Raw genomic sequence first — 15,190 nt, forward strand, 5'->3', positions numbered from 1 at the left:
ACTGAAGCAAAAAATACATCATACAACTTAATGAAAACTAAAAATTAATATATATATATTATATATATATATATATTTATAAGCAACAGACAAAATGAAAGTGCTTGGTAAATGATGTGATTCATTCCCCCTGTTTTATCATTGATTGTATAGAGGCATAGAGAGCACAGTAAGAGTGGAAGCTGCTTGTTTTCTGTCAGTTTGTTCAGTTTTGTGTGTATTTGGTATGCATCATCTACATCCTTTGCTTGTTTGTTTGCTCAGGTCTATTTTTTCTTGTTTCTTGATGAACCATCTTTTGTCCGTACTGCACTTTTGTTTCTCTTAACTCTCCCCACCCCGTTGTCCATTTTGTTTTCCTCGTTTAGTTCCCTCAGACCGAGTCCACTTTGACCTGGTTGTTGTTGGTCATGAGGGGTGAGGGTTTGCTCTTGAGCCTCTCGGCCGCGTCGTTGGAACTGTCCTGGAAGAAGATGCGCGCCGTGCACACCGATACCACGATGCGCTTGTACTCGCGTCGGAAATTCTGGTTGAGCACGCCGTAGACAATGGCGTTAAGGCAGCTGTTGAAGTAGGCCATGAAGTAGCTGGCAACGAAGAGCCACTCGGGAATAAGCGGCACCACAGTGACCGGGTCGATGGCCACCGCCAGGCCGATGAAGTTGAGCGGTGCCCAGCAGACAGCGAACAGTACAAACACCACAAACATGGTGATGAAGTTACGCACGTCATGCGGCGTCAGCTTGGGCCGGTTGTCAGGCTTGACGCGCCGCCGCACCTGAATGACCAGGATCCAGATCCGCAGGTAGCAGTAGGACACGATCATGATGGGCAGGATGAAGTGGAAGAAGACCACGGCGATGGTGTACGCCGAGCTGGCCGACTGCTCGAAGGTGCATGAGTAGACGCGCGGGTCGTACTGCAGCGAGCCCACAAACAGGTTGGGCACGATGGCCACCACCGTCAGTGCCCAGATGAGCAGCACGTAGCACACAGAGTTCTTGTCGCTGTACAGCTTGTCGTACTTGAGGCTGTGGCAGATGTAGCAGTAGCGGTTGATGGCGATGCCGGTGATGTTGAAGATGGAGCCGATGACGCTCACGCCCATCAGGAAGCCACTGATCTGGCAGTGCATGTAGCCCAGGTTCCATCCGTTGTGGAAGATAGACGTCAGCACCAGTGGGTAGGGGTAGATGGCCACCACAAGGTCTGCCACTGCCAGGCTCACCACAAAGATGTTACCTGAGAGAGAGAACAGGGGGAAAAGACAGAGGGCAAAGAAAGAGGAAAAAAGATACAGTATTACTGCATTGTGTTATTATCGAGAGCTCTACTGGGCCTTAGTTATTGCATCTGGAAACATGGGACATGACTCAGGCTATGTGTGTGTGTGTGTGTGTGTGTGTGTGTCTGTGCGGCGCATTAATAGTATTAGCAGCATGTGGGATTGCCTTAACCCTCCTGTTATCCTTGGGGTCAATTTGACCCCAAGCAACGTTTAACATCATAAAATATATGGTTCACTTTTTTTTTTTTGCTTCATGTTTCATGACTTTTCCTCAATTGACAACAGAGTTAGCATGAAATTTTCCTCAATTGACAACAGAGTTAGCATGAAATTTGTTCAATAATATGTTTTCAATGTCCTGTACAAATATTTTGTACATTGATGTTCCTTGGGGTCAGTTTGACCCCAGCTGTATGAAACATAAGATACATGAATATTTGACACATTATGGATATTATTATTTGAATAGTATGGAAACATATTGTTATTATCATTATTACATACACAAGTACTTATTACATATAAGTCATTTTGGCAGGACTGTAAAAGTCAAAAGGGGAAGCAACAGCAAGCCTTTGGGCTGCTGACACTGGATGGGCAATATTGCCAGCCAGGGTTCCAAGGTTCATAAAGGGGTGTGGGGGGATGGGATTGTTTTGTAGGGCTTTTGATGGTGGTTATCACACTCTTGTTAAGTACCTGTCACAAAAAAACTGGGTAACAATATGAATTATAATCATTTTCTGAGGGTTTATTTAGCTGGGGTCAAATTGACCCCAACGATAAAGAGTGTCGGTAAGATTTGAGGATAACACAAGGGTTAAGCCAATTGCCAAAGCCTTTAACCTATGCAGATCTAAGCTGATGTGGGAAAGACAATACCCATGTGTGAGTTTGTGACTGCATGTGGGGGAATATCCGTGTGTGTGTGTGTGTGTGTGTGTGTGTGTGTGTGTGTGTGTGTGTGTGTGTGTGTGTGTGTGTGTGTGTGCGCGTGCGTATGCATCTCTACATGTGCATTTTTCATGTATACATTTGATTATGTTAATGTGGGCTTCTGCATGTATTAGGAAAGCACCCCTGGGTCAGTGCTGTATGTGGTGCTTCAGCCCAGGACTGCTGACAGAGGATTAGGTGGAAAATGGGTCTAGGTCCTGATTTAATTAATGTGCATTTATAATTGGCAATGAGGTGAAGGACTGGTCATTGGACATTGTGAACAGAGCCAAGTGATTATCTAACACTCTAATTAAGGCTAAATGCCATTGTGGCAAGCGCTAGACTCTACTCTCAGCTGAGCTGAGCCATGTCAAAGCTGAGGTGACGTGTGATTCCGCCCTATGTCACCTTGCTGAAAGTGTGCACCCGTGCACACGTACACATTCACGTTCACACACACATTCACACTCTCTCGCAAAGGCATTGTCAAAAGTGACACGCTCAGAGTTTCACATAGTAACAGATTCCCAGATTCTCTCTCAGAGCCTGTACTTGACAAACATGCAAACTCACCAAACTTGCTTACACAGCTATTTGGGGAAAGAAATTGTTCGCACATTTTGTTTGGAGGACACATTCTACAGCACATAGCTCTTCCCAGGAACCAGGCAATCAGTGATGCCACGAGTCTTGTCTCATTACCGCACGCCACACCAGGTCCATTGATGGGGGACTTGGCATACGTTTTGCTTCCCTGTGCAGTCAAGACAATGATGAGGAGGAATTCTCATGAGAGAGGGAGAAAGGGAGGAGAAAGATAGAGAGAGCAGCAGCACTTGAGGCAAACACACTTCTGTGGCGGTGATAAGAAGGTGGCATAATGCCATCCCATTTCTCAACAAGCCAGAGTTTGTCCCCCCCCCACTAGTGTAAATGTCGCAGCACTGCTGTATACCAGCAAATAGGGAGAGAATTTAGGGAGGAAGGACCGGTAAAAATATCAGCCATGCAGCGCTGCCTGGACCGAGCGCTGAGGCGCCCGCGGCTACTCTGCCAATCAGAGCAACGCCACTGCCAGTGGCATGGAATCCAACTCAGCAGCTCGGCGCTTCTGTGCCGCTCCTGTCCTTCTTCTCCTTCTTCTTCTCACTGAGTGCCAGGCACTCTTTGGGGGGGAAGGGGACCTTGAAGGTTATTAATTAAGAGGGGGCCTCGGGGTATCTGTCAGTGCCCGCGTCCCTGAAAGCAGAGGAGGGATAAAGAGCACCTGCGATCGTGGTGAGGGAAGCCTGTGCCCGCGCTCCCCCGGCACCAGCAACACCCTAGAACGATGCCACGCTGTCCCCTCGGTTGCCCTGCCGTGGCATTTGTGGCAGTGCTCAACAGAGCTGATGTGAGGTGACGGCAGGATCAGCGAGGTCATTTCCTATTCCCCACGGTGACAAGGCCTCTGCGGGTGTCTGACAAGAAGTGTGGGGGTGGGGGGTGTGCGCCGGGAGACTGGGAGGGCTGACCGTTAGTCTGTGAGCCCTATGAGAAACCTCAGCCCTGGCCCTGCCAATGGATTAATTCTCTGACCACATACACACACATACATACACACACACACACAAACTGCAGGGGCAGGCATGCAGGCCACCTTTATAAGAGTTATTTTTCCCATGCGGTTGCAATAGCTAATAGCTTGTCCCTCAATGACCTCATCTGGATTATGGTGAGATAAGGACTTTAGGCCGGATGTGTTTTCCTGATCTTTTTCCCCCGTTCTCTGCATTTTGTTGCATAGCACAGGGAGAAAAGCCTAGGAGCGCCCTGAAGTCACTAATGTATAACGTTTCTCTGGCCCAGTTTGATGTAACCTAAAGCACATAGACTTGACCTCCAAACTGCACCTGATGAACTATCCATGACAAGTCCTTCCAGGAACAAATGAAGCGTGAGGTGCTTCTGCAGAGGCACGCAAGCGAACGTGAGTGCATCTCACATGACCCAATGTGCCGGCGGCTCCCTGTGAGCTTGGCATGACAAAGGTGACCGGTGTGAGAAAGGTCAGTTTAAACCGAAGTATGACTTCTTTTGTGCAGTTTAGTATGATGATAATGATAAGCACATCACATGAAGTTTATTCTTGCCTTAAACACCATACGATTTTCAAGCGATTTCACATTCAGAGACTAAATTTCCAAAAGTCGCAATCAAATCATAAGAGCTTTACTGGAGTCGCGGTGTGCTTCCATTATCTAGATTATTTAATGTTAGGTGGCAATCCTAGTTTTTTTAAGTCAGTCTGAGTCAGTCTATTTCTCGTCTTGACGTTACGACAATATCAAAAGTGTTTGATATTATTGCAGGTCTTTCAGTCTTTAGTCTATGTAAATAGTGACATGAACTATATAGACCCTTTCAACAATAAAAACAAAAACAATGCTTGAACGTTCTATTTGCTTCCCAATCTACTTCCTCTGCATTAAGATAACATATGGAATGTTAAAACGGAAGCCTTGTGGGGCTACTATGATGCTGATAATGGAACTTTCTTGAAAGGGTCTATAAAAACCAATAGTGAGCTTTCTCCAGCACCTAACAGGAATGGGCGAAGTGGATAGGTTATAGCCATAGCCTATATGATTATTTGTTATTTCGTTTTTTATAAATTATTAGTATTCCACGTGACGGAAACAACTCTACAGCCCAACGTCCTGCCCGAAAACACTTCACCTACACTGATGCTGATCTAAACACTGCATATGGAAATGTAACATGATCTAATTTGATGCTGTTATATATGCATAACACTGCAGGTTGTTGATGTCACACATGAAACAATGCTGCAGAAAATATGACTTTGAGTAGGCTTTATGGGTCATTTATACAAGCCTCGTTGATTTCCTGTTAATATCTAGTGTATGATAATTAAATAATTAAAAGGAATCTAGTTGCAGTTTTGTAAATAGTGACCCTGAAAGTCCCTCCTAGTCATTGCAAAATCATACTCTGTGACTATAAATGAAGAACTAACTCAAGAACTAACTAAAGAACTAACTGAAGAACTGAAATACTGTCTATCTGACACTGTGATCAGCAGCACCGGAGCGCCACAGGGAACTGTGCTCTCTCCAGTCCTGTTCACCTTGTACACATCTGACTTCCGCTACAACACTGAGTCATGCCACATGCAGAAGTTTTCTGACGACACTGCAATTGTGGGGTGTATCAGGAACGGGCAGGAGGAGGAGTATAGGAGCCTGGTGGAGGACTTTGTGCAAGTGTGCAAACTCAATCATCTCCAACTCAACACTTCAAAGACCAAGGAGATGGTGGTGGATTTCAGCAGATCTAAGCCCACTCTGCTACCAGTCTCTATTGATGGGGTCAATGTCGAGGTGGTAAGCACCTACAAGTACCTGGGTCTCCACCTGGACAATAAACTGGACTGGTCAGCCAACACTGACACACTCTACAAGAAAGGGCAGAGCAGGCTGTACTTCCTGAGGAGGCTGCGCTCCTTCAATGTGTGCAGCAAGCTCCTCAGGATGTTCTACCAGTCTGTTGTTGCCAGCGTCCTCTTCTATGCAGTGGTATGTTGGGGAGGAAGCACAAAGAAGAAGGATGCGGGGCGACTTGACAGGCTGGTAAGGAAAGCTGGCTCTGTATTGGGAGCTGAACTGGAGTGCATCACTTAAATATCTGACAAAAGGACCCTGAACAAACTGATCAACATCTTGGACAATGACTGTCATCCACTCCACAGAACTATTGTTAAGCAGAAGAGCCTGATCAGCTGGAGACTTCGCTCACTGCCTTGCACAACAGACAGACTTAGGAAGTCATTCATCCCCAGGGCCATTGAACTGTTCAATGCATCACTTAAGGGAAGAGGAGAAATAGACTTCTCCGCATAGTCTGTCTAGCTCTTCACCACCTCCAATGTCTTGAACTGTCTGTCCACTAGTCACTTTACATTTGTCTTCTGCCTCACTGTTGGCGTGCTGTATTAGCACATATGCACAACCCCTCCCTCCATGCCACATACCTTTCTTAATATAGTTATTTATATATAGATATATAGACTTTATTCTTGCACTGTTGCACTGTTTGACTTACTCATTTGCACCATCACCATGACACTCATTCACACAGAGCACCTTACCTTACCTTATGCACTGAGAACCACAGGCTCAGTCCCTTCTTCAGTCATTGCAAGCGCACCTAATTGATTATTCACCCACTATGTGGATACTGTTTTTTAGAATTGATTTTGATTAAGTTTTATTTAGTATAATTTGTATTTTGTATATTTAGTATATTCTTTATCTTCTACAGTCCTTATTGCTTAGTTGTGTTTTTTATATTATATACTTTTAATTACTTTTTCTGCTGTTATTGAATGTGTGTGTGTGTTGTCTGTATGCTACTGTGACCTTGAATTTCCCCTAGGGATCAATAAAGTATATATATCTATAAAACCTGTGACTTATCTCCAGGCGTGAGTGGGTGTGAGACTGTGGTCTTTAAAAAATCTTTTCAAAGCCTTCTAATGTATGGGTTACATAACTTAATAATAAAGTTCCTAGGACAGCAATCATAATGATAACTTCTTCATTCAGTGGTCAAAGTGTGTAGGCCTATAGCAAGTAAAAAGAGCCGAGAGGACAAAATAGGGTGAGCCCTGGTGTGTGTATGTTTGTGTGTGGAAATCCAGGTTGAACACGGAGTGGCAGCCAAGGTAGATAATTATCCCCAGGCAAGGTCACAGTGCAGAATAAGGTCATTTGTAAAGAGAGAAAAGTCAGAAAGGTCACATGAGGCCTCACTGCAGTCACCCCCGCACCCTGACCCCCTCTGGGCCCCTGGATTATGCATAACCTTCGCCATAATGTATGTTAATGTATGGTAAATGCCACAGGGATGTGAACTCATTTCAATATGTCAAGACACGTGCTGCTCCCTGACACGCAAAAGCAGGGCTGGAGGGGCCGGTAGAGGGACCTGAGGAGGGTTATACTGTAATTGCACATTTTTCTCTTTCTGCCTTTCTCTCTCTTTCTCTGCATTCTCTCAATCCTTCTTTCATTCCGCATCTCACTCTCACGCCTTTTCCTGACACTACAGTGTAGGCAATTAGCTTTCTACGCGCCCCCCCCCCCCCCCCCCAATGATGATTTATGTATTTGTCCCTCATGCTTGTACATTTGCATAAGTGTCAATAATTCAGCTCATTCAGCTCATCTGTGATCGAGAGGACAGGGGTGCCAGGAGAGGCCGACGGGCCGAGCTGCCGTGTGGGCTCTCAAACGGGCAGGCAGGCAGGCGCCATCCGGCACCAGTGGGCAAACCCTGCTCTTTTACACTGACTCATCTGCATGCGAGCTGCAGGGTGTGCCCACTGGCGACAGGCTCAGGAAAATGGAGAATGAAAATAATCTGTGTTTTCCCCATAAATACCCCTAACACACACACACACACACACTCACGCGCCCGCACACACGCACGCACACACGCACACACACACACACACACACACACACACACACACACACACACACACTCATACTCACACTCACATACACACACTCACATACACATACTCACACACGCACACATCCCAACTGGTGGAAACAAAAAACCTCTCACATTAAGCCCAAAGGATATTTGATTGACACCACAGATTATGTGAAAGTGCATGTTTGTGTGTGTACTGTTTGCAAGCGAGAGTTATGTCTTCAGGCGAGTATGTGATCTGCGTTTGTGAGAGAACATTTTTAAATATGTTTCTGTGTACTGCACAGAGTTGACAGAGGTTGGTGCATAATTTAGAAACCTTTGATAGAGGCATACCAGGCAGTGAGGCAGCGTCATTAGGTTTTATTGGATTTATACATTTGCTTGTGAATGAAACTAAAGCAGTCCTTGCAGGAGATAGAAGGCTGCTGTTGAGAAACTCTTCTATGTATATACAGTATCTCCTTCTCCTTCTTTCTCTTTCATATTGCTCATTTTCTCTACTCAACTCTCCCTCTGCATGTCTATTTCTCTTCTGTCTTTGAGCATCTTTCTCTTTAGGGAAACTTCCTCTCCACCTTGTCAACATCTCTCTCTCTCTCTCTCTCATTCTCTGGGTCTCTTTCTATCTTTCTCTTACTCTGACAGGCCATTTCCAGAAGCTCACCAGAATAATAATGAATACACACACACACACACACACACAAACAGAGAAGCATATGCAGCAGATAAATATGGGCAAAAATAAAATATGCCTGCTTGTGCTGGAGATGGAGATGGTGCCAGCCAAGTTTATTTCTGCGTTCGGCAGAGAATCAAGCAGAGGACCAAATTTTTGCCAAAAAATAACTATTAGGCCAAAAGAAAGACAAAACTAGATGTACCTCAAAGCGGTACAAAATATGACAGCCCCTCAGTCCTGTGCATTCTCTCTGCAAAAATAAATCACACTTGTCAATTTGTCTCCATCTCCTACTCCATCCCCTACTCTTGCAACTTTTGTGTATGTAAATGAGTGTGTGCATGTGTGCGTTTGCTTTTGTATATATGTGTGATTCCGAGTGTGTTCGCGTGTGAGTGTTTATGTGGGGGTAATGGTGTGTGTGCATGTGTATGGCTGTGTTTGTGCCTACTTGCCAGCATGTATGTTTTTTATGTGTGTGTGTGTATTTATCTGTGTGTGTGTGTGTGTTTATGTGTGTGTGTTTGCATGCACGTGCATGTGTGTGTTTATGTGTGTGCGTACCTGTGTGTGTGTGTGCGTGTGCACATGTACTGTGTGTGTGTGCCTGTGTCTCGTGTGTGTGTGTGTGTGTGTGCGTGCCTGTGTGTAAGTGTGTGTGTGTGTAGCTGTTATGGCCCCCCATGAATGGAATTCCACGAAACTTGGCATGCATTCAGAGGGTGTCAATGATCCTACACTTCAAATTTTGTGCAGTTTTGAACCTGTCAGCCAGAGATACCTGCAGAGATATTCACAGAAAACTGTATCCGGCCTACCCTCCTTTCAGGGAGCCCAGCTAAAAACAATGGTTCCGTGTCATCCTTGTGGGGCAACATGCCCACCAAGTTTCGTGCTATCCGGCCTTTCAGTGTCCCGGGAATCATTGACCCAAAATTAATGAAGAAAAAAAAAAAAGAAATCCGGAAGAAAAAAAAAAGACTAAACTTGCATGACTGCTACGCTAGCGGTGATCATAATAAAGATAAATGTAGTCTACCACAGAGCAGAACATACTATTACTGCAGCTGGATATTGCCACTTATTATGCCGTGGGCTAGCCGTGGCCTAGTGGGGCAGCCGTGGCCTACTGGTTAGCACTTCGGACCTGTTACCGGAGGGTTGCCGGTTCGAACCCCAACCAGTAGGCACGGCTGAAGTGCTATCCAGGTGGCGCAGATACAGAGTCAGATTCTGTAGCTGTGTAGTAGTGGTTTTGAAAGTTTTTCTCTCACCAGAAAACATCATCCTCATCTGAACTTGGCAGGCAAATACACGGTGGGAGAAAGGAATCATCAGCCCTCACTTTATTCATGATAACTAAACAACAGAAAACACAAATCAAATTATTTACGGACTCTTCGGGAAGCTTCCTGGGATCTGACTTTGTTCTCCATGGTGCATTCTCTCCTTGTTTCACAAAACAAATATATTTCTCCTGGAGGTTTCTGCCTCAGGCAAGCAACAGGCAAGTGATGGATTTGTTTTTTGTCGTCTTTCTCTCTCCCTGCTATTCACACTGAACCTTTTTACAAAAAACGCATTGATGCCTTTCTCTCTTCTCTTCCCATATTCCTGCTTTCTGTTAAAAGTCCTTGTGAGATGTTGCTGTGGGTCAGAAAAGCCACACACACACACAAAAACAAACATGTAATGGAAATGGGGGGGGGGGGGGGGGGGGGGAGTCTGAGAGGCGCCGTGCTTCTCTCACATGCACCACTCCTTCCTAGGCACCAGGCCCTGAGCTCCAGGAATCAATAGATGAGAAGAGGAAAACAAGCTCTGATTATATTCTCCGCACTCCAGCTTGAACGAAAAAAAAGAAAAGTTGAACTAAAAACAAACAAAGCGTCAATGGGTCTCCATCAAGGCGAGGTAACAGATGAGACCAGCACTAGCATTCGGATGGCCCAGGTCAGGCCCAGTTGTGCTGCCTACTCGGCTGTGATGTGATGTGGGATGTGAGGGGCTGCGGTGGCATTTACCCCCCATTTGGGCCTGGTGTGGAGACGCCTGTCAGCCCCGCTCAGCGTCTCTCTGGAGGGATCCGACCTGACAATGTGCCACAGGTGCCATTACACTCTGCATCTGGCCAGGTTTCTGTGAGTGAAGCTTTGTGTGTTTGACAATGAGTTAGTGTGTGTGTGTGTGTGTGTGTGTGTGTGTGTGTGTGTGTGTGTGTGTGTATGTGAGTGAGTAGGTGTGCGTGTGTTTGTTTCTTTCTGTGTAGCTGACGGAGGAGGTGAAGCTTACTGACAGCCTCCTGAGCCAGAGGCCAGCTGCCAACATGTCCACTGTCTCGATGAAAGAACTCCTGATCAAGCCGAGTCCCAAGCCACCCACCCGTCCCCACCTGAGAGTGTCTGTCCCCTGCCTTCCAAACCGGTCTGTCTGCTCCTCAATCCACAGCACTACCTGTCTGATGTTTTGACATCCAGTTTCAGCAAGAGTCACTTATTCTATGCCCAACTACAAGCAACCAAGACATTTGTCTATTGAGTGCCATTCAAAGTGTGCAAACAAATAGCAATCCCCGTATCATTAAACAAAATAACAAAACAAAATCACCAAATAGATGCAAAACAAGTCCTTGTAATGGCGGTGAGTGGCATGAGTGGATGACCTTGCAGCTGTGTCCCCTTTAGGAGCTCCATGGTAATGGCACAGCTGGGGGTAGTTCCACAGCTGGAGAAGCAGACTGTCAACTATTAGCCGACCTCACTCAGCTTATGTTGAACAAGTGAGCGACTGGATATGTATGTGTGTGTTTGAGGGGGTGGAGGCGGGGGAGGAAGCCTGTGTACAGTGTGTGTGTGTGCATGTGTGTGAGTGTATTAATATCAGGCTGAGTTTGTGTACAGTGTGTATGCATCAGTGAATGTTTTACTATGCATGCATGTGTGTGCGTGTGTGTGTGTGTATGTGTGTGTTTACTCGAGTGTATACTGGGGCAGATAGAGAACTGTACTCTCAGGCCCTAGGCACAAATCCCTGAATTGAATATAACTATGAATATGGCCGCATTCCCAACTGCACACACACACACACTCACACAGATCCCTCCAGCGGTACAGCACTTTACCTCAGCTGCTTTACAGGACCTCCTCTCTCACACATGGGGTTCTGACTCTCTTCCATGGGTGCACACACACACACACTCACACTCACACACACACACGTACGCAAACACACACACACACCAACGCACTCACTGATGTTTTTAGGTCTGAGTGGCCCTAATCAGGAAGAGTGTGAGCTGTTCCCGCAGCAGTGGACCCAGCGGACAGAGAGCTCCCCTTCAGCTGCGTTCCGCCTAATCAGGACATTTGCATGTGTGTGCCGTCACCGTGCGGACTGTAACAAACTGCCCATTCTGGCCCCTTAACTAATCACAATGGTAGCGTCTCACTGTGACCCATCTTAACGCTCTCCAGAGACTGACCATGATGCAGGGCCGCATTGCAGAGGCCTTCTGCCTCCTCTTCCACTCCTCCTCCTAGCTGGACAGAGCTGGCTAAAGGACGCCACTGTAGAGTTTGAAGAGGGCTTATGTCAGCCGATGTTAATGAGAGCGAAAGGTGAGTTGTCAGGCCCAGGGTCTCAAATGAGACTCCTTGGCCAAATAGACCCCCCTTTCCGAGAGTGATGCTCAAGACTGGGCAGAAATTGAGGTAGACAAGGAGAGCAAGAGAGAAGTGAAAGAGAGAGAGGTGGCTAAGGGGGTAGGGGAGTGGGACTGAACAGAACTGAAGGACGCAAACGAGGTGTGGAAGCCTGGCCAAGCTAGAGAGGAAGAGAGAGAAGGGATGTGGTGGATAGGGAAAAAAAGGGGATATGGTCTCGGTAAGACCGTTCCAAATCATGTCTATTTTAGGGTCTGGGATTGAATGGCGTCCATGTTGCAGCGAGTGCGTCAGAGGTCCGCATGCGGCTAGAAACTGAATGAGCGAGGGAGCGTGAGGGATTTTTTTGGCGTGCCGCCGCTCTGATAACCGACAGGGCGGACGCAGGCCAGAGCTCAGTGGGGGCCTGGCACACCGAACCAGCACAAGAGACAGCCCAAGAGTTCAGCCAAAACACGAGTGTGTGTGTGTGTGGGGGGGGGGGGGGAGTGGAGGAGAGAAGTGAGGGATGAGAAGTGAAGGATGAGATGAGAAGAGGGGATTAGAAAAGAGAAACACAGAACAGGGGGGGGGGTGAGGGGCAGACACTGTGCAATGATGAACTTTCAGCCCACTAGCCCCTGTGTAACCTCTCCCTCAGTTTGGATGGAAGGGGCAGCCCACCGACAAGCTCAATATGGCTCCAACGTGTCTGCTCCAAACGTGACCGCTGTGCAATGCTTAGTTTTGTTTCCACTGGAGTTAGATGACACAATGGCAACTACTGGAGTTAGATGACACAATGGCAACTACTGGAGTTAGATGACACAATGGGAACTACTGGAGTTAGATGACACAATGGCAACTACTGGTGCTATCTCTGTTCATGCCACTGGCCCTCAAAGGGATGTAGAAGGAGTCTCAGGAAGCTTTAGAAGTCCTCGAGCTAGAATTAAAACATCACTGAAAGTGTAATAAACATTGCCTATTATTCCCCGTACATACATACAGTATTCAGAATGAACATCCTTAGTATACGGATCATTTTCGACCTGTTGGGCACTGCCAGCAATCGACACCAAAGAATGAGTTTGTTAAAGAATCATTTCATCAACAGGTGGGTGACAACTGTGAGTTACATAGTGAGTCATGAATGGTTTAATTAAGCACTCCAAAAATATATCACCAGAACAAATACATTCTCCTGAAACTCCATCTCTCTCTCTCTCAAATTCAAATTCAAAAAGAGCTTTATTGGCATGACCATGTGGTATAGTGTTGCCAAAGCAGACACACAAACAAAAACAACACCAACTAAGAAAAGTAAACTTATGACTGCTAAACTTCAACAATAAGACTTCATTTTTTTGTCCTTTCTTTCTTTTTTTCACAGAGGAAGGAAGTTTATCTATAAACATATTTTTTTTAAATTAATAAATAAATTCATACATAAAATGAAACTATTCACCATATTTTTGGTAATATCAAAATGAAAAGGAAATATAAATTGTTATTTTAGAATTGAGCTCTCTCTCTCTCTGGCATAGAACATGGGGACTCTTGTCACAGGACGAGTGGATGGGCCTTAGGTCTCAGCCTGGAACCTGGGGAAAGGTGGTGCCTTAGGGTGCCACAGCATAAGACTGGCTTCCATGAAGAGAACCTTTTGAGCCTGGCACAGTATAAAACACAACCCACTACCCTTGTGACCAGAGAAATACTATTTATATTTTCTGAGACAAAATGACAAATGATAATGGAGATGCCTTGGTAATATGTGGATGCAAATTCATTTTTGTTTGATAAATACAGTGTGTTATCTAAATATGTTTCAAAGACAACCTGAAGTCAAGACGGTGGGGATGAAGTAAAGGCTTTCATCAAAGCACAGGAGCCTAGCCTATGGTTATGAACATAGGAGACATGCAGTTTGCCCAGAGGATAAATCCGATTACATAAATGCCCGTAAAGGGCACTGATGGATAGAAAGAGCCTTTGTCTGCAGTTCCGATGGAAATCCCACAGTGGTTTGAGCATTGCTACCAACGTCACAACGCTGAGGTCTTCACCCAGATGTGTTGTGGCATGGACCTTTGGGGACGAGAGCAGCTCTGTCTGCTGGTTCTGGTACGATGGGTCCCAGTGCACTTGCTCCACATAGTGCCGATGGGAGATGGGTTTTCAGTACAACTGGCAATCCTGTTGTTTTCGGTTGTTAGGTGGATGGTTTTCCCATTGGTAGCAATCAAATCCCATTACTGTAGCCATGCACTCACAATGAGTAATACATACACAGACACACACACACGCACACGCACGCACACAAACACACACATACACACACACACACTTGGACAAGAAACAGGGCTCTTTAATGTAAATGAAAAAGAGGATTTTCTTCCCACCCCTTTTACAGCGCACAAAACCAATTACGGAAAACTTGGCTTCCAGTTTGCAATTACCAGTGGAATTAATGCAGGATAAAGATTGAATTGATCTCGTTTATGTTGTTTAGCTTTCAAGCTATCCATATAGCAAGTGCTTCATAAAGAACCACTCACAGTCCTTTAGAAATGACTTCATGCAGTGCAGCAGCAATCCCCTTTAATGGAGGGAAATGTTTTTTACATTTCTGTCACATTTGGCAACGGCTAAACTCATTAAGGCTGCGCTGAAAGAGCTCGAAGCCAGCCGGACACGTTTTTTTACGAATCAGAAACGGATGGTTAGAGGCGCAAAGTTTATAGACATTAAAGGCGTGGCCAGTCCACAATCACTAATTTAATGGCGTGATTTTGTGATGAAACGCTAGGCGCAAAAGGGTTGTTCTTATGTTTCTTAATCAGTAATGGGTGTGTTTTGGGGCATAACATCCTTTAAACCGAAAGAATGACATCTGTCATTCCCTTTAACTTCAGTATTTTGATAGTCAGCGGCGCATTTGAAGGAATCTGCTTGCACGTGAGACCTTATGGAACAAGGATTCCACTAAACCTTGCTTTACTAAAACCTGTTTGTGACTAGCAGAGTATAGCCTATATGCACTCGCCTATTTTTTTTAACTCATAGGCAAAGGGATTTTGCAAAATTTCTTCAGCTATGAGGTTAATTAATACACGGGGGCAGTTAATATGGTAT

General features: G+C 45.7%; 1 protein-coding gene across 1 annotated transcript in view; it reads right to left on the reverse strand.

Moving 5' to 3' along the window:
• Positions 1–255: 255 nt before the first annotated feature.
• mtnr1aa (melatonin receptor 1A a) overlaps positions 256–15,190 on the reverse strand; it is a 48,162-nt gene continuing 33,227 nt past the window's right edge. The window contains exon 2 of the mRNA XM_076295006.1: positions 256–1,242. Within this exon, the coding sequence (XP_076151121.1) occupies positions 374–1,242 (869 nt within the window). The 3' untranslated portion in view covers positions 256–373. The remainder of the gene's footprint in view (positions 1,243–15,190) is intronic.

Source organism: Alosa pseudoharengus, unplaced genomic scaffold, assembly GCF_046254945.1.
Source record: "Alosa pseudoharengus isolate Yale_2024_CS ecotype anadromous, Long Island Sound unplaced genomic scaffold, YU_APseudo_1.1 YU_APseudo_1.1_scf_2, whole genome shotgun sequence".
Taxonomy (NCBI): domain Eukaryota; kingdom Metazoa; phylum Chordata; class Actinopteri; order Clupeiformes; family Clupeidae; genus Alosa; species Alosa pseudoharengus.